General features: G+C 52.0%; 8 protein-coding genes across 8 annotated transcripts; 3 read left to right on the forward strand and 5 right to left on the reverse strand.

Moving 5' to 3' along the window:
- Positions 1 to 1,442: 1,442 nt before the first annotated feature.
- VTN00DRAFT_6636 (uncharacterized protein) lies at positions 1,443 to 3,485 on the reverse strand (the record flags this gene model as incomplete). Its single annotated transcript, XM_069433294.1, has 3 exons — positions 1,443 to 2,535; positions 2,593 to 2,752; positions 2,810 to 3,485. 3 exons carry the CDS (start codon positions 3,483 to 3,485, stop codon positions 1,443 to 1,445), a joined length of 1,929 nt encoding a protein of 642 aa, XP_069286690.1.
- Positions 3,486 to 4,478: 993 nt separating this feature from the next.
- Positions 4,479 to 6,526, reverse strand: VTN00DRAFT_6637 (uncharacterized protein; the record flags this gene model as incomplete). The annotated part of the gene is made up of 4 exons (XM_069433295.1): positions 4,479 to 4,527; positions 4,610 to 4,928; positions 5,006 to 6,411; positions 6,468 to 6,526. 4 exons carry the CDS (start codon positions 6,524 to 6,526, stop codon positions 4,479 to 4,481), a joined length of 1,833 nt encoding a protein of 610 aa, XP_069286691.1.
- A 775-nt stretch (positions 6,527 to 7,301) lies between these two features.
- Positions 7,302 to 9,397, reverse strand: VTN00DRAFT_6638 (uncharacterized protein; the record flags this gene model as incomplete). Its single annotated transcript, XM_069433296.1, has 2 exons — positions 7,302 to 7,849; positions 7,900 to 9,397. The coding sequence occupies 2 exons, from the start codon at positions 9,395 to 9,397 to the stop codon at positions 7,302 to 7,304; spliced, it is 2,046 nt and encodes a 681-aa protein (XP_069286692.1).
- Positions 9,398 to 10,454: 1,057 nt separating this feature from the next.
- On the reverse strand, positions 10,455 to 11,693 carry VTN00DRAFT_6639 (uncharacterized protein; the record flags this gene model as incomplete). Its single annotated transcript, XM_069433297.1, has 2 exons — positions 10,455 to 10,640; positions 10,719 to 11,693. The coding sequence occupies 2 exons, from the start codon at positions 11,691 to 11,693 to the stop codon at positions 10,455 to 10,457; spliced, it is 1,161 nt and encodes a 386-aa protein (XP_069286693.1).
- A 1,258-nt stretch (positions 11,694 to 12,951) lies between these two features.
- On the reverse strand, positions 12,952 to 13,627 carry VTN00DRAFT_6640 (uncharacterized protein; the record flags this gene model as incomplete). Its single annotated transcript, XM_069433299.1, has 2 exons — positions 12,952 to 12,975; positions 13,034 to 13,627. The coding sequence occupies 2 exons, from the start codon at positions 13,625 to 13,627 to the stop codon at positions 12,952 to 12,954; spliced, it is 618 nt and encodes a 205-aa protein (XP_069286694.1).
- A 695-nt stretch (positions 13,628 to 14,322) lies between these two features.
- VTN00DRAFT_6641 (uncharacterized protein) lies at positions 14,323 to 19,586 on the forward strand (the record flags this gene model as incomplete). Its single annotated transcript, XM_069433300.1, has 9 exons — positions 14,323 to 15,229; positions 15,298 to 16,324; positions 16,379 to 16,618; positions 16,665 to 16,893; positions 16,943 to 17,253; positions 17,301 to 17,830; positions 17,881 to 18,018; positions 18,069 to 18,712; positions 18,765 to 19,586. The coding sequence occupies 9 exons, from the start codon at positions 14,323 to 14,325 to the stop codon at positions 19,584 to 19,586; spliced, it is 4,848 nt and encodes a 1,615-aa protein (XP_069286695.1).
- Positions 19,587 to 20,224: 638 nt separating this feature from the next.
- VTN00DRAFT_6642 (uncharacterized protein) lies at positions 20,225 to 21,184 on the forward strand (the record flags this gene model as incomplete). The annotated part of the gene is made up of 2 exons (XM_069433301.1): positions 20,225 to 20,593; positions 21,065 to 21,184. 2 exons carry the CDS (start codon positions 20,225 to 20,227, stop codon positions 21,182 to 21,184), a joined length of 489 nt encoding a protein of 162 aa, XP_069286696.1.
- A 128-nt stretch (positions 21,185 to 21,312) lies between these two features.
- Positions 21,313 to 23,464, forward strand: VTN00DRAFT_6643 (uncharacterized protein; the record flags this gene model as incomplete). The annotated part of the gene is made up of 6 exons (XM_069433302.1): positions 21,313 to 21,406; positions 21,457 to 21,731; positions 21,780 to 22,046; positions 22,101 to 23,144; positions 23,193 to 23,306; positions 23,369 to 23,464. 6 exons carry the CDS (start codon positions 21,313 to 21,315, stop codon positions 23,462 to 23,464), a joined length of 1,890 nt encoding a protein of 629 aa, XP_069286697.1.
- Between the last annotated feature and the right edge of the window lie 456 nt (positions 23,465 to 23,920).

Genomic DNA, 23,920 nt, shown 5'->3' on the forward strand with positions numbered 1-23,920 from the left:
AGGGACTAGATAGGGGCAATAACTCTCATTCTAAACTACCAGTTTAGAATGAGAATTGCAGCCCAGGAATCAGGGTCTATCATAGCCGGAAGGCTCTATATGGACGTTAAACTTGATTAATAATAATAATAATAATAAGAAGCTTGTCGCTCCATTGCATTTTGAATTTTCAATTATGTCTCCTCCACCATCCATATTATCATCCCCAAAAGTCCCTCGCGACTCCTCCCAGGCACTAAACCAACATTCTGAAAGGTTAGTTCTGTGTTTCTGTTTACTCCTGTTTCTGTGACTATACCTACTAACAATGTACCTTTAGAAAGAACCAATTCCCGCAATTACAACAATACCTCAAATCCGCTCCAGAATTACTTCCTCTCAACCAGAAATACCTCGTTACCAAACATCAATAACAGACAAGCGGATATGGCTGGGAGGATTGCCAATCTTGAAAATACTATCTACTGCTCCTCACAAGATCGACACACGAGCCATCAATCAGTACTGTCAAGTTTCCAACGCTCCCAAAGACAAAATAATGCTGTAATTGGACATTCTCGCAAGGAAGGATGGGTATAATCAGGGAGAGAGTTGATCTCGTGACGTGCGGTAGAGTTAGCATTGCAGAGTTGCACCACACATGCTGTGACTGAAAAAAGTGTGTAAAACTGGGGTTTTACCTTTTTTTCTTCAGTTCTTTATCTTCTTGATCAAATGGTAGCTCCTATAATACCTATATATGATGCATTTAAGGGTCACTCCGGATTAAAGGTCAACAGATGTTTAGAGAAACGATTTTTCTATCCACACGCAAATAGCTAGCACTCTAGAATCAGAATGTGAGGTGGAACAAATGCCCGGTAGGTTGAAGGGAGAGTGGATGGAGGATAAAAGATTTGAATAGGCCTTCCGGTTCGGGTAGGTTCATGCCTCCCGCATGGGTAGGAACCATCCTGACTGGAGCATCTAGATGCAGTTACCATAGGCAGTTTTGTGCAGACTAAATAAAAAAAATACATTCACTTCTCTAGATAAATATGGACCTTTTTTTTTATCTGCTTGACATATTTAATTAGTGTTAGTACAGTGCAACCATACTTACCCTTGCAAGTGTATATAAGGCTACTTCCTGAAGCTTCTACCTAGTCACTGGTAGAATAGATATGGTTATATAAAAAAAGGCTATTTTCGAGGGCCAAAGGTAGTCTATAATATAGTCCTGTCATATTAAACTATATACATACATCGCATCACGACGCCACTTCATCTATCCCAAATACAAAACCACACAAACTTCTTTATCCCATCAGCACTGAGGACACCAACCAGAGATACAACACCCCACATATTGAATATCTGAACATTAAGTATAGTATACACAGACAACATCGGGTATAAACACCATGCTCACCTCACCTCACACTCACGGCGTACTCAACCTTTCAGCCACCGGCTTCGGCTTCCCTCGCCAAAATCTCAATCCTCTTCGCATACAGAATCATACTATGCATGAGCGGATCACCGAAGACGACACCTCGCAGCTGTTCATCGGTTGTGGTGACAGCTTCGATTTCTTCTTCTTCCTGTGAATCTGAATCTGACTCCGAATCTGACTCTGACTCTCGAACAGGAAGAAGCGAGCGCCTCTGTGCATATTTACGCAAAGATCTGGACTCTCGTCCATGTTTCGACGCGGAGACAGGTTTCCTCAGCACGATGAGCCATCCAGCAGCGGAGAGAGTCGCACGGGGAACTTTCCACAGTACCAGCCTCCGTCTGTCTTTCAATAGACGGTCTTTCTGATATATCAATTCGCGCAGATGCACGAATCCACGCGGACGGAGAAGGCTATTAACACGGTCCAGAGTTGACCCCGGAGCTGGGGAGATACACAGATCCAGCAGGGATCGAACGTACGCTTTATCAGCGCGCGCGACGGGGTCGCCTTCGTTGATGAAGGAAAGGAAGATCGAGTTATGAGATGCCTCCGTTGGCGGTTTCTGCAGCGGTAAGAGAGAGACAGGCGGAGCGCCGAACGTCACGCAGTGGACGCTCTTGAAGAACCCCCGTAGATGCGTCAGCTTCGACTGCACCCTTTCAGAGAGCATGTGGCAGTACAGCAGACTGGCGACGGCGCCTCCAGCGGAATGACCCGTCATGAGAAGCGAGCAGGACGCGCGGTTCGGCTTCTCACGTAGCAGACTCTCCAACCTCTCCGCTACGGGATGGACCATCCTGCGTGCCACGTCGAGGAAGCCCTCGTGGCACAAGTTTCTGGTGTCGTCGAGGAATCCAGCGGGGGCGGTCGGATGGGTGTGCATGTTGACGGCCCAGTCTCGAAAGCTCATGGTGCCGCGGACGGCGAAAACGATGGTGTTCATGTGGTCGATGGGGATGGACTTGATGACCATGGCTTTTGTGCCGTGGCGCCAGTCCGGGTCGACGTGGGAGGCTCGTTCAGAGCCGGCTGGTATTGCGTATGCACGGAGGGAGTATTTCGCGGCAAGGCGGAGCAGAGGATATGTGTCAGAGTGACTGTATTACCTGATATCAGTAGTGGGTTTTTAAACAGAATATGCTCCGCAGACGTACATTTTCAACGGCGGAAGGTCAGGAGGCAGCCTGGAATTTGCATAAAGATGAACTTTAGAGAAGTAATTGGTCTGTGCAGTTTGTGTATTCTTTCTATTTGATGGCTTATTATGGCCATGTTCATCTCTACCATGCATTGATGACTCTGTAGGATATACGTCTAGTAAGATTAGAAACCACCTCCAAACCAAATCGAGCATTCCTATGTTGTACTTACCCGTCTCATCCCACTCGTGACGAAATAAGCCCTCATCCATAGCCGTAATAACCTCATCCACCTTCTTCGAGAAAACATTCTTACCTTCCTGGACATATTCAAACACTTTGTCCTCTACTTTATCGATCGCATGGTCCGTTATCTCCATAGTCACATCAAGAAGTTCTGTGCCTTTATGTACACAGTTGGACACCCGCTCGTCCACCTCGTCGATCACATTATGCGTCAAATCCATTGTCTGCGAGGCCAGACTCGACAGGTCCGTGCGAGAAGACCGCCCTGTCGACCTTTGTGACGGTGACTTCTGGCGCCGGCCCGGTGGCTGAGACAATCCATATTGGCTGGCAGGTGGAGAGGACTGCTGGCTTGCAACAGAGAGTTGTGATGTTGATGCGACTGCGTTATGTGGATAAAGCAAGTTAGGGCTCGTCGTCCCGGGTGGAGGGACGCTGGCCGGCCTTGGCCCTGGTTGGCTCTGAGGAAGCTGATACGACTGCGACACCGTACACAAAGTGTACGTTGAATATGCAGCTGTCGAGATTTCATAGGGAATCGGAACAGTAGGTTGACCTGCTGGCGGCGCGGCAACTTGGTTCTTCTGACTCCGCGGTCTTGGGAGAGGATGCGGTGAAGACTCCCTCCGGCGCCGCTTCCTACCAATACCAAACAGCCTCATGGCGGTGAACGTCAAGCCTTCAACGCTGCACTGGTTCTGGATTTTCAACCTGGGCTCATGGCCTCTTTTTATATTTCCTGAATGTCAGCTAAGATCCCCATGAAGAGAGAAGACACTAGGTCCGAACATCTAGATTACTAGATAGTACCTTATATAGTTCTACTCAGGCGCCCCACCGTTGACCTATCCGCCGCTCAGCCCCGTTCTCAAGGCCGTCTTTCACCGCCGCCGGCCCCGGTCTAAGCCATCGTGTGCGCCAATTGAGTCCACGCGGTATTCTTAGCATTGTCTGATGATGCACTAGGGCCACCGGACCAGGGGAAATGTGACCATGTGGTTATATAATGCGTCTTTGTGGTCAGCTCGACTAAGAACGGTCGCTGACATCTGCAGCCTTGTTCGTGTCGCACGGGAGCCTGCAGGGCGCCAGGGAGGCGGCTGAAGAAAAGACGGCCAATAAAGGCGATCTGGAAGAGTCTTAGTGGCTGGCCCCATGTTAACGGCCTCATGTACCGTACGTGTTTAAACGCGCAGGTGCTAAGAAATGTCGAGTGGGAGACGTTCAAGATATGCGGTATGTCGTCGTACTCGGTCAGGCGTTCCGACAACGATCACGTCTTCGAAGTCCGGCATTGGACAACATCATCTTACTACTAAACAGCATATTAGGCCAATCCTTCCATGCTGTAAAGTCGGCTCCGCTTCAATCCACGTATTAATAAAGGGTGCCGAAATTCTTTTGCCAAGGCTGTCCCCCCGTCTTTTAGCTTCTTCCGAAGTGGCTTTGGTTAATTGCATTAACCACACACTCGCTTTTGAACTTGTACTCCAGACACGAGTATACCACGAGATCGGTAAGAGATAAAGAAAACAAAGGTATCAGATTACAGTGATACGAATAACACCGGGACTTTTCTTTTTCTTTCCAAAATTATAGTGACAGAAACCAAGACCGCCTACTTTTTTTATACATCATATTCTGCGTGTTCAAGCTTACTCCAGAGAGTCAGTGATGCAGCCACGGCTGGCGTCCGTGACGTTCCTGTACGCACATAAGGTGGTTAGCAAACAACCTCTCACGACTCTCACGATAAACACAGAAAAAGAAGGAAGAGGGTACACACCTGGCGTATTTGCCCAGAGTTCCACGCATGGTCAGACCAGTCGGGGGCAGCTTGCCGGCCGCCTTCCGGGCCTCCCAGTCCTGTCTTCTCTTCGCGAGGACATCCTCACTGACCTCGAGATCCAGGACTCTCTTCTCAGCATCGATGGTGATGATATCGCCGTCCTCGACCAGACCGATAGGTCCACCCACAGCAGCCTCAGGGACGATGTGTCCGATCAGGAAACCGTGAGAACCGCCGGAGAAACGGCCGTCAGTGATCAGGGCGACAGAGGATCCGAGACCGGCACCCATCAGGGCGGAGGAGGGCTTGAGCATTTCTATCTGGGGTCAGTAAAGCTCCAAAATGCGGGCGAAGCAGTTTGCATTCCAGGGAGGGAGCGTGGATGGAACGTACCGGGCATGCCAGGACCACCCTTTGGCCCAGTGTAGCGGATAACGACAACGGTCTTCTCCTCCTTCTTGATCTCCTCGCGCTCCAGCGCCGCAATGAAGTCGTCCTCGGCGTCAAAGACACGAGCCTTACCAGTGAACCTGGTTCCCTCCTTTCCGGTGATCTTGCCGACACTGCCACCGGGGGCCAAGCTACCACGAAGGATCTGGATGTGACCAGTCTTCTTGATCGGGTTGGAGACAGGGCGGATGATCTTCTGGTCCGCAGGGAAGTCGGGAGCCTTCTCGAGGTTCTTGGCGAGGGTCTCACCAGTGACGGTAATGCCAGAGCCGTCAATCAAGCCCTCCTTGAGCAGGAACTTCAGCAGGGCCGGGGTGCCGCCAATGTTGTGCAGGTCCGCCATGACATACTTGCCAGAGGGCTTCAAGTCAGCAAGGAAGGGAATACGGTCGGAGACGGCCTGGAAGTCGTCGATGGTCAGCTTGACGCCGACAGAGTCGGCGATAGCGAGCAAGTGGAGCACAGCGTTGGTCGAGCCACCGGTGATGTTCACGACCACCATGGCGTTCTCGAAGGCAGTGCGGGTCAGGATGTCTGAGGGACGGATGTCTTCCTTGAGCAGCTTCTTGATCGCCTCACCGGCAGCCAAACACTCAAGCTCCTTGGCCTTGGACTCGGCCGGGTTGGAGGACGAGCCGGGGAGAGTCATACCCATGACCTCGATGGCAGTGGCCATGGTGTTAGCAGTGTACATACCACCGCAAGCACCACCTCCGGGGCAAGCGTTGCGGATGATATCGAAGCGCTGAGTCTCGTTGATCTGGCCGGTCAAGAACTGTCCGTACGCCTGGAACGCAGAGACAATGTCGATGTCCGCGTTGTTTTGAGTGGCCGCACAACCAGGCCTGATCGTACCACCGTACACCATCAAACTGGGACGGTTCACTCTGCCCATGGCCATCAGGACACCGGGCATGTTCTTGTCACAACCGGGGATGCTGATGTTGGCATCGTACCACTGACCACCCATGACGGTCTCGATCGAGTCCGCGATCAGATCACGGCTCTGCAGGGAGAAGCGCATTCCGGAGGTGCCCATACTGATGGCGTCACTGACACCGACGGTGTTGAACTGCATGCCGACGAGACCGGCGCGCTGGACACCCTCCTTCACCTTGTTGTTGAGATCGAGCAGGTGCATGTTGCATGGGTTGCCGCTGTACCAGACGGAGGAGATGCCGACCTGGGCCTTGTTCATGTCCTCCTCCTTCAGGCCGGTGGCGTAGAGCATGGCCTGGGAAGCACCCTGGGAGATGGGCTGCGTAACATGGCGGGAGACCTTGTTGAGGGCCTTGTCATCATCCGCGGGGGACGCCTTTCGCAGAGGGAAGGTGGTGGAAAGGGAGCGGCTGGACTGTGATCAGCAAAGGTCAATTGAAATCTAAAACGTCGTATCTGTCCTTACGTAGCCTGGAGGCGCCTGAAGGCGGAGGGCAGACGCCCTCGAGCCTGGGAGAGAAGCATGGCTGTGAGGATCAGAGCTTCGCCGGTGCCGGAGGTGTCGCGAACTGACGCTTGACCACGCAGCTGCGATTGGGGGGGTGCAGAGAAGAGGACGGCGGTCTCCTAACCCTTCCGCAGCTATAATGACCCCAAAAACCAGGGCAAGGGATATATGATTGTGGAGAAGAAGAAAGGTTTCCGACGGAGAGGATCGAGGCCGATATTTCGGACTTTGGCCTGACTCTTCTCTCCGCAGCGAACACGGCGCCCCTCCCCACCGGCCCCGAGGAGCCAATCCGCGCCCGCCGATAGTCATCCACCACGCATCGGTTGCAGCGGAGCATCTCTATACAGAACAGACACGCAAAAAATGATTCCATTCTAGCCCTTCTGACCGGGTTTCTAATATACAGCTAACTAAGTCATGGTAGTACAAGCTCTGCGCCTGCACATAACAGCCAGGAAGACATGGCTGACATCTCGTCTACGAGGTCTGGAGAGCAAACCTTAGGTCTCCAGAAGACAAAGCACGTAAAGATTGCAAACCCTAACCAAAACGCCCGCCGTTCTATCGATGACATTACAAATCATAAAAGAGAAAAGGGAATCAAGGGTATGCAATTTTGTCCAGACAAACCTTGTGTAACGAAAAGAAATGTCGTAAGCCGGATTTCGTACCGTCGGAAAGATCGTGAGCACATCATAAGAAGGTGAGGTAAAAAAAAAGGGAATCAACAAGAGAAATGAAACCCCGAGAATCATAGACCACAGGCAAGCGACTCCACAGCGACCAGTTTTAAGGAACCTCCTTGTCGCCTCTTTGCAGCCCGCCCGGCACATCAATCGCATCTCGGACCCAGCCCAGCTCTGCGATCTCATCCAGGCTCTTCCGTCTCGAGTTGCGCTTCAGCAGTGCCTCAACACATTCCCGTGCTCCCTCCAGGTCCTTGCCCTTGACCGGATCCCACTCTCCGTCACTGTCTGCATAGCGGTACCACGCCCACTCGCATCTCGCGATCCGGTGCGGTGTACGCGCGCGTAGCTTCGCCGGGTCACCTCTCGTCCCAGGAAGTGCATCAAAAGGAAGTCGATGTTCCATCACAGTGTAAAGCAGGACTCCCAGCGCCCATGCGTCGGTCGAACGTCCATCGTACGGCTGGCCCATTAGAATCTCCGGCGCCGCGTAGTCCTCGCTACCACATCGCGTATGGAGAAGCGGGCTCTCCGGCGGCTCGGGGATGCGTCTCGAGAGACCCAGATCACTCAAGGTGACCACCGCACGGTTGTACGTCCGCCAATCCTTGATTGCCTGCATCGATGATGCGGGCAGGGTAACAAGGACATCTGCAAGACTGTAAGCTTCCAGTACCGTAGAAGAGAGTCAAACTACATACTTTCAAGCTTGATATCCCGATGGACGATGAAATTGGAGTGCAGATAACGAACAGCAGCAACCAGTTCAGCAAAGATTCTCCTTATCAGGTCAGGGACCAATGCTTTTGCTTCAGAAGTAACGAACTCGAAAAGATCTCCTCCAGGGCAGTAATCGAGAACAAGCAATGCGTGTTTCTCATCGCTCCCGAATGCCTTCAATTGCACCAAGGACGGGTGGTTGACAGACTTGAGGATTTCCACCTCGCGCTTTAGGGACACCTCCACTCGTTCCTCGTCAGCTCCTCCGGCTGGGCCATAGTCGATGACCTTGACGGCAACGAGTTTCCGCACGGGTGAGCACACACTGCTTGGACTCATTATGTCGCTGTCAATCGGAGATAGGACTCCCTCGTCAGTTTCCATGCGAACCGCAAGGCTAACCTGGCTGAAGGTCCCGTGTCCTAACTGGCGGAGCTTGTAGTATTTCCGAGGTTGATTTGTCCTAATCGACCGAACAGAATAGACTTCTCCCGGGACTTCGACAGAACAAAGTTCGTTTGTGATCAAGTCGTTATCGGTATCATCGTAGCCACTCCGCGTACTCCGCGGTGGGGTAGGTGGATGTGCCGGCGGCAATGCAATACCTCTATGGACAGCCAAGTACTGCTCACGATGTAGATTGTTTGACTGCACAGATATATTTGCAGAAGAAGCGGTGCTCTTAGGGGGACCCGATCCCGACACCACCACGGGACGTTGAGGGGTGGGAACTCTGATAGGAGGTACATACTCGCTGAGACTGCGATTGCGCGAGTGCTTCCGGCTGATATCGCTGGCCATCGGTTTGCTGACTTCGGACGTATCTTCCCCGGATCTGCCAATGCCGGAGTACAGCTTGGATCCTGACCTCGATGAAGATGGTCTCAGCATCTGCGAGGAGTCGCTGGACAGCAGATTCACGGTGGACCCATTTTTCGATGTCGAGGACGAGGTCCGGGAGAGAGACTGCGAGAACCGCCTAACGGACTTCCATGGGGAATTATTCAAGGAGGCAATTGGCGACGGTAAGGGCGTGATGTCGCCCATAGCCGCCAGCTGAGGTGATGACAACACGGAGGCAGGCGACAGGGAGCCTGCACTCGCGAGGGCAGCACGCAGACTAGGAGTCCGCCGCGGCAGGCTCATCGAGGAGAGACTCGGGTGAATATCCGGCTCCCTGACGGGGGTCACCGGACGGATGCTGGGTAAATCCGTGAGGATATGGAGAGAGGGCAGGGCCTGCTGCCCCGCAGGCTGTTGCAGCGCATGGGGCTGAAGGGCCGCCAGGTTCTTGGAGTTCAGCGGAGTATGGGAAGGGGGAGGATGTTCCGTGGAATCCGTGCCGGGGGCGGCGATGCTGGGGGAGATGGCGGAGTCATCGTCACTGCCCACCGTCGAGTCTGCACCGCCTAACTGATGTCGAGAACTCGAAATAGATCCTGACCTGGTGGTCGGTCGAGAGACACCCGGCTCAACCATCGAACCAGACCTTCTGGAAGCACGAAAGAAGCAGCAAAAAGGGGGAGGAAAGAAAAAAGGGCAGGACAAGGTGCCGCGGAGGCAGTGCCCTCGGGCTCTTGGCAATACCTTTTTCGACGCTCCGCGGGAAGCTCTAACGCGGGGGAAGGCCGGGAGGAAAAAAGGACAATTATAATAACGGAGCTGCCGCGAGGAGCGTCGAAGAGGAAAGCAGATCAACTGCAGAACAGAGGGGGCCGTGAGGCGAAGTAGATAAGATGATGATGACGCCCCGTCGAAGCAAGACTGGGGACAAAGAGAAAGCAGGGCGGGCGCAGCCTGGCATAGTGTGATGCCTTAGGCCGCAACCCGCTGCGGGAGACGCTTTATGCCACATCCGGTATTCCGAGCCCGGATATCCAAAAACGGGGACCAATCACAGATCCTGCATGTGATCCGCCATCACCTGACAGCCTCGGCCCGTCCTCCAAGTCAGCTGACACCAAACGGTTTTCTTGCAGAGCCCCGCGGCTTATCCAACACCCGAGGCGCGAAGAATGGGGAAAGTCATTCTCCCTGGTGCTCTGGCTGAAAGTCCAGATATCTATGTTACATATCCTTTGTGCTGAACATGATCTGTTTGTACGGGGGCGTCCTACGGCACAGAAAGGGGTTCTGCACGATGGAGACGTCGGTCTGACATCAAGATATTATTGCCTTTCTTGTCCTGCATGTGGCGGCTGCACGCCAAGGCCGCATCGGGCCAAACCGTGTCAATTACGCATCCTTGCATCGCGCTCGATCGTAACTCGTGTTTTATTCATAGCATAGAATGCAACAGGTAAGCCCTACGAGCGTTCCCGCGCTCGAAAGTTCAGCGTTCCTTGAATTCTTCCCCAACGCCGTCCGCGACGCCCAATCAGACCGTACCTCGCTGGGAATCCTTGCCAGTTCCCGCGATCCGCATGCAGGGCAGCAGGGCTCCATGTGGCTGCGAATTCTTGTCCCTGAGACTGTTGAGCATTCCTGCATCTCGTCCGACCAGTAAGATCAACTCATCGCACACCTTTGGTGCAAGTCAAAAGTCATCCGGCAGCCGCGCTCCGTCGAGATCCCAGTGATCCGTGCCCCAATGGATCACGTCGCCCTCGCGGTATCCCTTCTGCAAGTTCTCCCACGTCCGCCGGAAGTCTTCGATCGTAAGCTCTTTCCACTCTGCAGGCAGCGGGGGAGACGGAGGCGGAGGCCGCTCCAGGGTTGTCTCCTAAGCATCGTCAGTCATCTTTCTTTCTCGCCTTGCTTACAGAAGTATATCACGATGAGATCGACAGAGCAGGCTTACATGACAGATAACTGCCAGCTTGGACGAATCCCACACCACAACCCTCATCATCTTCGTAAAATCATCCTGACCGCAGAGAGCCTCCCAGTTTCCATCGTTCTCGATCGGGATATCGGTCTCTTCCTGCGAGACAATGCGGTATCCCCACACCTTTCCCCGCACATATTTACCTCTGAGAACCGGGGGATCTGAGCTCTGCATGTCTCCGTAGGCATGACTGCTATTCTTGACGGCCGTGCTCCCAGTATGCGCCTCCACAAGCCCCCTAACATAAGCATGCCTCTCAAGGATATCCTCAAACTCCTCAAAGACACAATTCTTCGGAATCCACAGCTCCAACTTCCACGTCCCATTACTCCTATTATTCCTCTCCATCCCTCCCATATCGCAGACAACCTGGATCTTCAACCGCGGCGTCGGAGGCGGCCCGGGCCTCCTGGCCTCCTCCAGCCGCTGCAGCTTCGCATACACACTGCTCGCCGCTGCCGTATCTGCATCGGCACCTCCGAGTCCGGGTCCGATCTTCTGCACCTCCTCCCCAGACACTCCCGCATTCACCAGCCGGCGATCAATCTCCTTCACCGCCGCGGGGATCAGGCGCTTATGCCGCTCCAGCATGCGCCGGACGTACCGCTCCTGCTCGCTCTGGCGGGAAAGTTCGCGGAAGACGGCGTTCATGCTGAAGTCGCGCTGCTGCTCTGGCGCGCTAGATATCTCTGCGGAAATTTCATCGCGCGGACAGTGACTTTTGTTCTGAACGGGAAATCCGAGCAGGTGCGGCTGGCTGTTATTCTTATTTTTGTTGTTGTTATCAGGTGGGCCACCGAAAAGCTCCTGGAGCCCGTACTCGGTGGACCAACCAACGAGGCCGCGATAGAAGCCGTCCAGGCGGAGCCAACCGATCATGTCTTCCACGGTAGCGGGACGCGGCGCGGGTTGGCCAGATGAGGATTCCGGCGCTTGGCTCCCGGACATTTTGTCCTGGTTTGACAGGGCTGCGCGTCTAAGTACGTGAAACGTACCTAATCGTCAACAGGTACCGAGAGATCTGCACTAGGATCTAACTACCGCTGAGGAAGACGCGTAGTTGAATGAATTTAAGCTGATCGATCAAGGAGAGTTGCTTGCTCGCAGCTACTCATCAAAAAAAAAAGGCGAGGCAGACCAAAGGAGAACAGACTGACGGAAGAAACAGACAGAAGCAATTGTGACGGGAGCTTCCAGCTATTTCACAGCGTAATCAGCAAGGAAGATCGGATGGAATAATAGTTGACACTTATTCTAAGCTGCGCGTAAGTAGACCTCCTACACGTACAAGGTAAACAAGCCAGCCTGAGACAACGGAAGAAAGCCCCGGAGACCTCCCTCCCACGAAGCGTGGTGAATGAACATGACAGAGACCTCCGGTGTATTCACTCACTCACTCACTACCTAGGTAGGTAGACAGTGATAGTATAGTGATAACAAGACGGATGTCACCAGCCTACAGGATAATGACGAGAGATAGAATGGCAAGACTCTGCTCGTCATCCCCCATTTGCTAGCCGTCTAAACAGACTGGTCTATTCATTTACGGCCCTTAATTGAACTGCATCCACAGCGACCCGACAAGGGAAAGCTGGATTGCAGCCCTTGGTTTCAGGCCGTCAACGCCGTCTGTTTTCTGTTTTTCCTCCTTTTGCCCAAGGCAACCCTCAAGAGATCACGTGCTGTGTGAATTACATTTTTTTCTTGAGGTTCCCTGTGTGATGTTAGTAGACATAAGACATTGAATACCAGCAGATGCTGATATGCGCGATGAAAGTAAAAATGGTCTGCCGGTTTCTCATAGGTAACGTTCTCCATTGGAGCTCTTCGTAAGAAAATCGTTGTCTTGCAGGGTGGAAAAAAAGGCAAAAGAAATATCCATCCCAACGTTGCAAGAGATACAGCAAGATCAAAATGCGACCTCTATATGTACAGTGAAAAATGAAAAACCTGTGATCATGCCCGGTCCCAAAACCCACAGACAATGCAAAGCGCCGGAGTGAAGAGATCTGTAGGGAATAACGATAGAGAGATTTCTAATACAGCGTGACAGAGGAGGATGGAAGGATAGTGGCGAGGAGAGATGTCCGCGGCTCAAGGTTGAGCAGGGCCATCAGGGTATGACTTTTGGGTCGCTGACCATCGATTATTAAGGTCTATCTGAGCCGGTCAAAGAAAAAGAAACAGGTTGCCGGTCGCCCAGCAATTAGAACAGAGCCCTTCTCGCAACCTAGAACGAAGCTGTTAGCATAACCTCACTGAGACATTGAAAAAAAGGGTTTACGTACAGCCCAGAGTCCCGCAATACTGGCTACGATTCCTCCCGAGATCATCATGGGCTTGACACCCCTCGTGCTCTTGAAAAGCATACCGCTCAGAGCACCGGCCAAGATGCTGTTGGCGGCGTCGTGCTTCCCTCTTGCGTATCCGAGCGACGAATTGATACCGTTGTAGATCATAGCCACGACACCCGCGGAGTTACCCAGGAAAGGTCCTCTCCGGGTGATGGAGTTCAGAACACTGTTCAGGCGCAGCTTCGGTGGCGCCGTGGCAGGCGTGCGGTTCAATCCCTCAGCCAGCCCCCATGCTCCTCCAATTGTCAAGGCAGTGATGTATGTCGTGCCGGTTCCATAGCAGAGGTCGTCTGACCAGCCTCGCGAGGGCAGCACTGATTGCGAGCCGGGAAGCTCATCGAGGGCGGATTCTTCGAGGGTGAGGTAGTCAAGAGTGTCCTGGTTCAGGCCAGCGAGCGGGTGCAGCTCAGAGGGGTCTGGCAGGGCGTTGCCTCCAAGGAAGGAGGAGACATCTTGCGCCGTCGAGGGGTCAAAAGCCTCGGGCTGGTTGGATGACTTGTGACCGGTAAGAGTGTCCCAAATAGCCATTTTGACGGAGGAAAGAAGGGAAAAGATAGGAGGGTCGAGTAAGAAGAAAGGTAAGAGAAAGGAAAGACGGCTGCCCGCTGGCCAGCTGCAGTGCTGGGGGTTGTCGTGTGGAGGAAGATAGAGAGCGAAACTCGGAGATCTGGAGGTCGCCGGGACAAAAACTTCTTTCCCGCGATGGCAAAGGTTCGCAGAGGTTCCAGGGCCGTGCCAAGGTGTCCGTGTTCGGCCGGTGGCGGGAAAAGGTGTTTCCCCGGCCCTAGCCGGATATGGTAGTCCTCCGCAAAAATCCACAAGCGGCGGCAAGATCGTTCGATAGGGCTCGCGCAGAGGGGCCCTCGAGTAGTCTGAATATCCCGCAGGCCCCGCGATTCCTTTCCCTTGTTCTCGAAAGGAATCTTATATTCATGCAATAAAAACTGTAACTAATGGAAGGCCAGCAAGATCACAGCCCCCCGGGCGACCCGGGCTGGGCGGAGATGGAGACTATTTCGCAAAATATACAAATTTTGCCCCAGGACACTCTTAGACGAATATGCAAAGGCCCACTTACAGAATTTACGCGTGAATGCAAAGATAATCAGTAAGCAATGATGCGTGATTTATTGAGGTGAAACAAAAATATCTAATTTTGGAAAAGGAAAATATTCCGGTTGTGGCAATGCCTTCTGCAGACATTCTCATCGGCATCCATTTCAATGTCCCATGCGACGACGGCGCGCAATGCCGTCAGTGGATTCATTGATGCTGCTCAGGTATCCACGAATGAAGAGACCCGGCAGCTGGTGTTCTCTCCTGAATCATGGCTTTCTGTCTTCGAAGTATACCTGGACCGTTTCGACGATGGCAAGCCGAAGCCTATGAAGCAAGTCTTGAACTCGCTGGTAAAAGTCTTGGTGAAGCATCCAGATCCCAGCAAGGCAGAGTGCATTCGCCCCAAAATCGCTGATGCTACGATTCCTAGTATCATGCTTGGTGAACCTCGCTCGCGGGTCAAAGCCTCTCTTGTGGCATTGGAGCTCTTTGTCCACAAGAATGCAGTCCCTGCATCTGATCTGATTTTGATGATCAGTAACTGGCTTGTTGCCCACCATCAACGATGGATTCTGTTGTTTCAAGAGCGTTGCAAGGCTCTATCTATAGACACTGCTCAGTTCACCAAACCTATCTCGACTATCAATATTTCTGATAAGGAATTCCAGATCACCGCCGCTAGGATTTTTGCCCTGGGTCTACTTGTTCAAGCGAAAAACCCGGAATTTATTTCAGCAGTGGGCGCCGTCCTTGCTACTCTCTCACAGAAGCTGAACACCTCTCCGGAAGCCGAAAAAGGGCTTGACAGCGAACCACAAAGGGGATCTGAAATCTGGGTTGCACCGGTTAAGTATATCTTGTTGCAAAATTTGGACAACTTGGAGGCGTTGTCCAACAATATTTTGCATCCACTTTTTACTGTTGACCCGAACGGGTTTCGGTCTTTCATACATCAACTACCCGTGAACTCCCTCCTCTCTGGTGACATGACGGATGCCCCTCTAGACGAGTTCATACTCCTCTTTTCATCCTTGCAGATGGCCAAAAAGCTTGGCTTGGTGCATGAGGATAGTAAGCTTCCCGTGTTATAGGACTTTTCGAAGAGTTTTCTTTCGACCTGCTCGCTGACACGAAGACAGGTCTCTTCTCGAAAGTGCAATCTGCAAAGAAGGAAGAGAATGATACCATCATCCTGAACAGCGAGATTCTCGGCCAGTTTCTCCTTCATAGAGAACCGAGCATTAGGATAGGAACCCTCTCCCTGCTGATAACAGCACCGTCGACCACAAAGCCGCTCTCTTCTCCTGCGCTACGGACCATTCTCCGTGGCTTGCCTTACATGCACGCCGAGTCCGACCCACAAATAAGGGGAGAACTGTTGAGCTTAACCCGTAAGCTGATGGAACGCCTAAGGGGCGGAATGTCGAAGACCAAGCAGGATGCAGTTCAGGACCGTGTCAAAGGCGGACCACCAGCTGATACGAGCAATTTGGAAAGCCATGCATTTCTCCACGATAGGTCGATTATGGAAAAACGCGAGTTTGATTCCCGAACCTTCCTGGAGACATATATCAACTTTCTAGAGGAAGAACTACGGCCCACGGCCTCTTATCAGAGGCATATAACTGCACTGAAAGCGTTGTCTCTCGTTTTACATTCTGGTGTTGATCCTCGTATCAGTGACACCAGTTCGGCGAAGACTGAAGGCGACCAGGCACCATGGCCCTGCAGCCTTGATGTTTTTCGCCCGAGTCTTTTTAGACTTTTGGTTGACCTTCTCCTCGACCCTTTCGAGGACGTGCGGGCAACGTCACTGTCTCTGTTGAACCTGTTTCCGCGTGACTTCCTAATGACGAACTCACATCCAGCTGCAGATGGATCCTCTGTAATTTCCTCGCGATTAATTGACGCGCTGGAGAAGGCGGAACGCCTTGCGAGCAACACCAGCCGGGCTGACCATGCAGACACAGTCGCTCGCCTGTACCATGTCCTCTTCACTCTCGCAAAGTCAGGCTCATTGTCACCGGAGCTGAGTTGGTACACCAGCAAAGCAGGGGTAGTCAATTTTATCTTAAAGAAATTGGAAGCAAAACTGTCGCGTCCCGGAGGACTCTTTACTTCCTCAATGCGCGATGCACCCCTCCACGGATATGTTTCAGCGCTTAGGTTTGTTATGACACTAATGGAATTCGTGGGTTCAGAGCTGATAAGCGTCTCCAGATATATTGTAACTACTACTCAATTCTATTCTACCGTATACGATCCGTCGGAAGAAGCATACAGCTCTTGGAGATCTGTACAGGATAGAATACTGTCGGTCTGCGACAGGATCTGGGCTGAGGTGAAGCCGGTCCTCTGCGTCGACGCTCCGGAAGGACACAGCAACGAACCTGTTGATGATTTGAACGTTGGCCCCAAGGATATCTTGTCCTACTCATGGCGTGCTCTGCGGGAATCAAGGTACGGTACTTACCTCTGATTTAAATTGCTGTTGCTAACTAGAAAGCCTCTTGCTTCATGCTACTCTTGCCAACCAAACATACGGTCCAAAGGGTGAACATGGACTGAAAAGAGCCGACTATGAGAAAATAGGGGTATCCAGCTTTACTCAACTTGCGGAGCTGCGTCACAGAGGAGCATTTTCCACCGTCTCACAAACCTTTGCCACTTGCTGTCAACGGTGTGCACAATCTGATGACCCCGCTGTCTCCTCTCTTCCTTCTGAGTGGTACCAAGTAAGGAATATCCCATGATCTACATGCAGGAGATACTAACAAGGTTTAGGAAGTGAGAAGTATTATCTACGAGCAAGCTTCAAGGCTTACTCGCAGGTCCGCAGGTCTGCCTTCTCTAGTGACCGGGATCCTGTCTTCCAACCCAACAGGTCCTCTCTTCCAGCAGGTCATGGCCGAACTTCACGACATTGCGCAATTACCAGCAACGAGAGATGTTAATAGCTATGAAATAAAGTTGCCCCAGGTGCACGCAATGAATTGTTTGAAGGATATCTTCACCAATGCGAGACTTGGTCCCCATACGGAACCTTTCGTTATGTCCGCCCTGAAAATATCAGCTGAATGCTTAAGCTCGTCCATGTAAGGTACTTCAGAATCGTCTTTAGACAAAGCTGACGTTTTTCCAGATGGGCTATTCGCAACTGCGGACTAATGCTATTTCGCGCATTGATAACGAGAATGTGTCGACTTACACCAGGGACTGGTGGACTTGGGTTCGGTGGCGTCACGGGCTCCGAACCAGCAATGAGACTCGCGTTCCAGAAATATCCAGGATTGATCAATCTACTATCTGGCCTTCTCACGCCGGCTGGCCGGAATGAGGACTCAAATGAACCGGAAGCCGCCACAGCAACAGAGAAAGTTTTCCCGGCCCTTGAACTTATCGGTGAGAAGATACCATCCCGTACCGGGGATGAGGAGCGCAAGTTGCAGGGCTTGGTGCTTCACCACATCAAGAGCTCTGTTTGGGCGATAAGAGAGCATGCAGCAAGAGTGTATGCATCTCTGCTGAACCGCTCACATATTCTAAAAGAGGTTCGGGAACTCCTTGTAATGGATGATTCCATACAGAGCCAGAACAATCTGCATGGAAAAGCACTTTCTATTAGATATGCCATGCAGCGACTTGAACTGGCTCGTCCGGGATACTGGAAAGGTATGTGTTTTGTCCCAACTTTGCAGAATATAGCAGCTGATGAGTTATAGACCACTTGGACGAGATTGTATCTACCGTGCAGGTCGCGTTCGAAAAACTTTTCCCCGTCTCTCGTTCTCCATTTGTCCAGGCCGCCCTATTAGACGTTTTCAACGACACTGCTGAGAAGGCTGTGAGGTTTGATGCAGGTATGTTGAACAGTGTATGGATATTCATCTTCTGTCTGACTGGATAACAGGTGATGTATCTGTTCTGATCAATCCTGTATTTGAGAAATATGCTCTCTCTGACATATTGGATTATCTCCTCGATGCCTCTCGCCCACCAATCAAGTCTTTGAATGACGCCAGGCCCGCATCTCTACTTCGAAGATCGCTTGCTTGGGCAACGATATTAAAGATCATTACATTACAAAAATCTGACGATCCGCCGCTGCCACAGTTTTTCCAGCGGGTTTCAGCAGCCGATTCAGACACCGCACGATGGATTCTGGGACGGACGCTCACGGTTCTCAGACACAAAGAAGCGTACAGGATCCAACTGCTGGAGCTGTACGCATCCGTAATTTGTGGCAGCTATTCAGAGGACGTTGAGACGGCTGCGGTATCAAACATGGCCACTCTGCTAGAGGACATCTTGGAATTCTGCCCAGATGCCGTCAAGGACATTAATGTCACATGGGAAGCGTTGAGAAGCAAGATTTACGCCAAATCTCAGACACAGACCTGGAGTCGTGAGATGGTAGATGCTGAGCTGCGTCTCCATGGTTGTCTGTTGGCAATACACGCCCTGACTTCTACGCAATGGGAATCCTCCCGAGAGTTTACGCTCGATCTTTCCAAGTGGACCACCAAGCTCCGCTATGCGATGGAAGAGGAAACGGTGAGTCGAACTGATTTTGATTCTAATTAAGACAGGTGCTGATAAGTTGCAGGAATTCACGACAAGATACTCAGCCGTTATGTCGTTGAAGAGCTTTGAACGTGTGTTGCGATCATCAGGCGGCAAACCTCGGACAATGCCAGCCTTCCTGGAGATCTACCTCATTCTATACGATATGCTAAACGATGACGACGAAGAGCTCCGTGATATTTCCGCTACCATAGCCTCGTGGGTACTCTCGTACTCCTCGGTGTCACCCGAGAAAGCTGTCGCCCTGTCTCCTATGCCCTCGACCGATCTGCTCGCTGAGTTCATCGCGAGCGACTACAAAGCTTTCCCCCGTCTGTCTCATGATGCTATCCGACGCCTAACTGGCCAGGGCATCAAAACCAGCGGCTCATGTAGCCCCAAGAAGCTTGGAACTGTCTCGGATCTTCTCTCCGAATATAGAAAGGAGAGCACAGTGCTGTTCGTCGAGGAGAAACAGAACCTGTTTATCGACGACGTCCGTGAAGCCGAAATCTGGGCAAGGGCTCTGTCTAAGTTGGAGTCAAACGCATACGAAGAGGCTTGGCTCAAAGAGTTTTCGCAGTGGGTATCCGACGGGCTGTCATGCTTTATCGAAACAACAAACAGCGCCACTGGAAAAGATGGGCTTCTGGGATGGACCTCAAAGCCTGAGACCTTTACTCTGGGCGTCCGAGTGATCAGCGCCGCTGCCGTTCTGGCATCGAAGGACTTCCCTGTCGAAGGATATCTGTCCGACAATAGGGCGACCCTGAAAACCAAGCTCCGGTCGCTGTTGGAGAGCGGACGAGCAGCCTCCCTGCATGAACAGTGGCTTTCGAGGATCGAATCAGCTATTGCGTTGTGACGAGTTTATAGACGCTTTTGCATTATAGACATAGACTTGAGATGATACGAAAAAAAAATAAAGATTATGGTCATGAATCTTGCGTTTTCTTTGTTTTCTGTCACAGCCCGTTGCTATGAGCCATGGCATGTAAATAAAGCTGAAACACTGGATATATATTCACCAGCTTGTTTCAATAGAATACTATCTTCTACCTAAACGAATACAGGGACACAAGGGCAGTAGCACCCCCGCCCACTACAGAAAGCATGGTTTCACGATGTTCGTGGTATTGATCTACTGGGGCCCTCCCCGGCATGTGAGGTTCTTAGTTTTCAAGACGAGAATATTTTGATATCACATGTGTGTAACTGGCGAGAGATTTCACGAAGAAATAAACAGAACAGAACCCGAGTCTCTTCCCTCTGCTATTGTCTCTCTTGGACAGGCTATCTCCATGGTAACTCCACTTTTCAACAAGTACCTCACAAGTCACTTGTGTATCGTCTCCTACACAGCCACAATCTTCAGTTACGGATATCGCGGCCTGCATGGGAAGCCGTGAGGCCCTTCATCTGAGAAGATCAAAGTCGACATTACCACCATCTGAAAGATACTTGAGCCTTTATCTATGTTCTGATCTAGACTCACACAGTCTAATGGTAAGAAACCCCAACACCATCACAGCCGCCTTCACTGATAATCCTCAGAGTATCACCACGAGCAACAACAGCAGCGGTAGCGACAGCAACAAAGCCAAAACCAACCCCCCATCCACATCCACATCCCTCAAAAACATCCGCCACGAACCGGACCCATCACCATCCGCGCGTCCCCTCCCCCTCGAAGAAAAAGAAAACCTCGAATCTGAAACGTCCTACTCCTTCTCCTCGACCTGGTCCTCATGGACAGACGCCGAACGCGGCGGCGTCATCGCGGCCAGCATCCTGGCGTTTATGTTCCTGCTCGTGGTGTCGTACTGGGTTTATCTGAAGGCGAAGAGGAGGGATAGGTATGAGAGAAGGTTGGTGAGGGGACAGGGACAGAGGCAAAGTGATCGGCGTAGGAGTCGGAGTCGGAGACGGGGGTCAGGGTCGCGGGGGAGGCGGGGGGAGGGGAGTGGGAGGAGGTGATGAGGTGAGGTGGGTTTTTGTACGACAGTACTCAGTTGGTACATATTGCAGGGGGTGAAAGGGGGTGAAAGGGGGAAGATGGGGAACGATGTACAGCTCCTGTTTCTTCCAGTGTGTATTTTCTCATTAGATGAATGTACGATCACATACTGACAAGAGAGGTTGCCCAGGATGTGAATGGCGTAAGCATCATGGATAACGCTTCAGCAATGGGTTCAAGGAATCAGGAGATCTTTAAGCTGATATGTAGTATCGTGTTGGATATACCTGAAGGTGCCTGCTAGTCTACACATACTTCTAGAGGACGATCGTATCCGTCTTGGGATGCCGGCAGACGTCGTTACTGGCAGCTGTGGGCGACCGTAGCCGGCGGGAGCGGTGACGTTATTCCGCCCCGCGGGCATCGTCGCATACCTATCGCTGGAGCTCCCAGCCCCGTCGTTCTGTATGACCAACGCAGAATTCCCACTGATCCTCATCAAGTAGACTTGTTGGAATGAACCTTCTCTGTTGATTGGATGCACTGGCTCCCCATTTATGATCTCTGCAGCCTCACAGCCTCTCTCCACCGCGTGTCTCTGAAGTAGGCTCCCATCTGCGGACCTGCAGGCACCATGTGGAACGACGAGGATAACAACCCATACGGCGCGTTCGACCAACAGGACCCGCCTTTCGCAGACTCTCTACATGCGGCAACCTTTTCGCCATGTAAGTGTTCATCTGTATTATTTCTCTTTCGTCTGCTGATCGCGATCAAGCTGCCTACGACCGTCCATCAACACCATCGTCGCGATCATCCACCCAGGATCCTCCCGACTACATCACACGGCAGGCCGATAATAGTGATGAAGAGGACGCTGGGGGATATGGCGGCCCCCAGTCGGGTTATGGATACTCCCGCAAGAAGGGTGTCTACGACAGCCGTATAGAACAGATACTCTACGAGAACCCCGAGCTACCGATTCTCATCACAGACGCCGGGAAGAACCATGAGGGCGGTGGGAGCTTTATCGTGTACACCATCCGGACCGGGGTAGGTAGTATATTCACCTCAGAACGGCACGGTTCTAATGAAATGCAGGATCTCGAGGTCCGACGACGGTATTCAGAATTCGCTTCTCTTCGGCAGACCCTCGTCAATCTCCACCCTACTCTGATCATCCCTCCTATTCCAGAGAAGCATACGATGGCGGACTACGCAGCTAAGCCCACGAAGGCGAAAGAAGATGCTGCCATTATTGAGCTGCGGAAACGGATGTTGGCGGTCTTCCTGAACCGATGCCGCAAGATGAAGGAGGTCCGGGAGGATGGCGTGTGGTGGAGATTCCTGGATCCGAACGCCAGCTGGGTAGGTGAAAGGAGTATTACAGGGTGCACTTTATTGTACTAACCTTATCTTCAGAGCGAGGTTCTGCATTCGCACCCCGCAGCCTCCGTACCAAAGAATAACCTGAAGGCGCCTCCCCTTGACCCTGCAAATCCGACGCCGGCCCATGCCTGGCTACCTGTTCCCTCCTCATCCGCAAAACTGAAGCCTAGCTCTGCACCACCACCGGATGCCACCGGTGCTGGATCCCAATTTCTCAGCCGTTTCCCCCCGACATCACGCACGTTGACTGAGCAAGAACTAGATCCCTACTTCATAAACTTTGAGGCTTCGACAAGGGAACTTGAACTGCTTTTGCAGGGCAACATCGATAAAGTGAACCGTCGAACGTTGGCCCATCTCTCGTCTCTTTCTGCGGATCTGATGGAGCTGGGCGCACGTTACAATGGTTTCTCACTGTCGGAGCAGTCGCCAACTGTGGCTGCGGCGATAGAGCGCATTGGCCAGGCGGCGGATACTTCATATATCGAGACAGAGGAACTGTCGTCTTCCCTCGGGGCGAGCTTTGCGGAGCCGATGAGGGAGTGTGCCCAGTTTGCAAGCGTGGTCCGCAGCGTCCTGCGGTATCGGGTACTCAAGCGAATCCAGGAAGAGATGACCCGGGATGAGCTCGCAAAGAAAAAGGCCTTGCTAGAGTCGCTGGAGAAGAGCGAGCTTGAAGCGAAGCGGATAGAGCAGTATCTCAACAGCACATCTTCTCCTTCCCTTGCAACAAAGCCCACACGATCATTATCTGCTTCGTCTGCAGTCAGCAGTACACCGACTCAAGAAAACGATGCCCATCAAAACCCCCCAGAGGACACCGCTTCGATTGACTCGGATTTCCCGCCAACGCATGGAGAGTCTGTTACCTCGCACCCGTCAGCCTCGCAAGGAATAGCGCCGAAGGCTGTGGACCATGCACCGCCCCCTCCGATCCATCGAAAGAGTGCCAGCGGGAATTTCGTAACGAACAAAATTTTCGGTAGAATCAGCCATGCTGTGCATGGTTTTGTCGACGTCGACCCCGAACGTACTCGTCGAGACCAGATCGGGAAGACTAAGGAGAGCCTGATTCAGGTACTGTCACTGATTCTCCCATGTGTGATAATGCTAACAGGTCTCTAGCTAGAACAAGCGCTACAGGTCTCGGAGAAGGACGTTAAGGACGCCAGTGCCGGGGTACTACAGGATCTGAAGCGGTTCCAGAAGGAGAAAGAAGATGATCTTCGACGATACATGGTATGTCTCTCATGTTTCGGACTTAGATGGCAAATATGAACAGACGCTGACTAATGCCCCAGGTCGCATACGCGCGCTGCCATCTCGACTGGGCCCGGAAAAATCTGGAGACCTGGACGGAGGCGAAAGAGGAGGTGGACAAGATCGTAGCGCGCTAGGCCTATGGTTGACCTTGTAGAATACAGACATGGGCGGCTCTTCTTTTCCAGCGTGTTTACATCCGCGTCTTCGCTGGTTGAGCTAGCAATCCATCCATTCGGCTATGTAATCGAGTATCCCCTCTTGTTTTCATTCCCCCGAGACAGACGCTGCGTGAGATTTTGATGATTGTCATGATATGATTGTTAACGGTGGCCTATGGAAATTAACAACTGTGATAGCAAATAAAATATCCAGCACGTCTGGTCGTCCTGTCTTTTCCTGCTGTAGCTATGGGGATTAGATGAACATATCGATATCTATATAAAGAATATCAATGGATTGTGATAAATGAAAAGGAAAATCGTATCAAATTTCGTATGTCCACTGCCAAATAAATAGCAATTAAAAAAAGATCCCATAAGATAAAAAGCCTTTTGAGGCAAAAAAAGACCAACCAACCAGATAGGCAAACG

This window comes from Thermoascus crustaceus (assembly GCF_041956765.1).
Source record: "Thermoascus crustaceus strain CBS 181.67 unplaced genomic scaffold VTN00scaffold_4, whole genome shotgun sequence".
NCBI classification, from domain to species: Eukaryota; Fungi; Ascomycota; class Eurotiomycetes; order Eurotiales; family Thermoascaceae; genus Thermoascus; species Thermoascus crustaceus.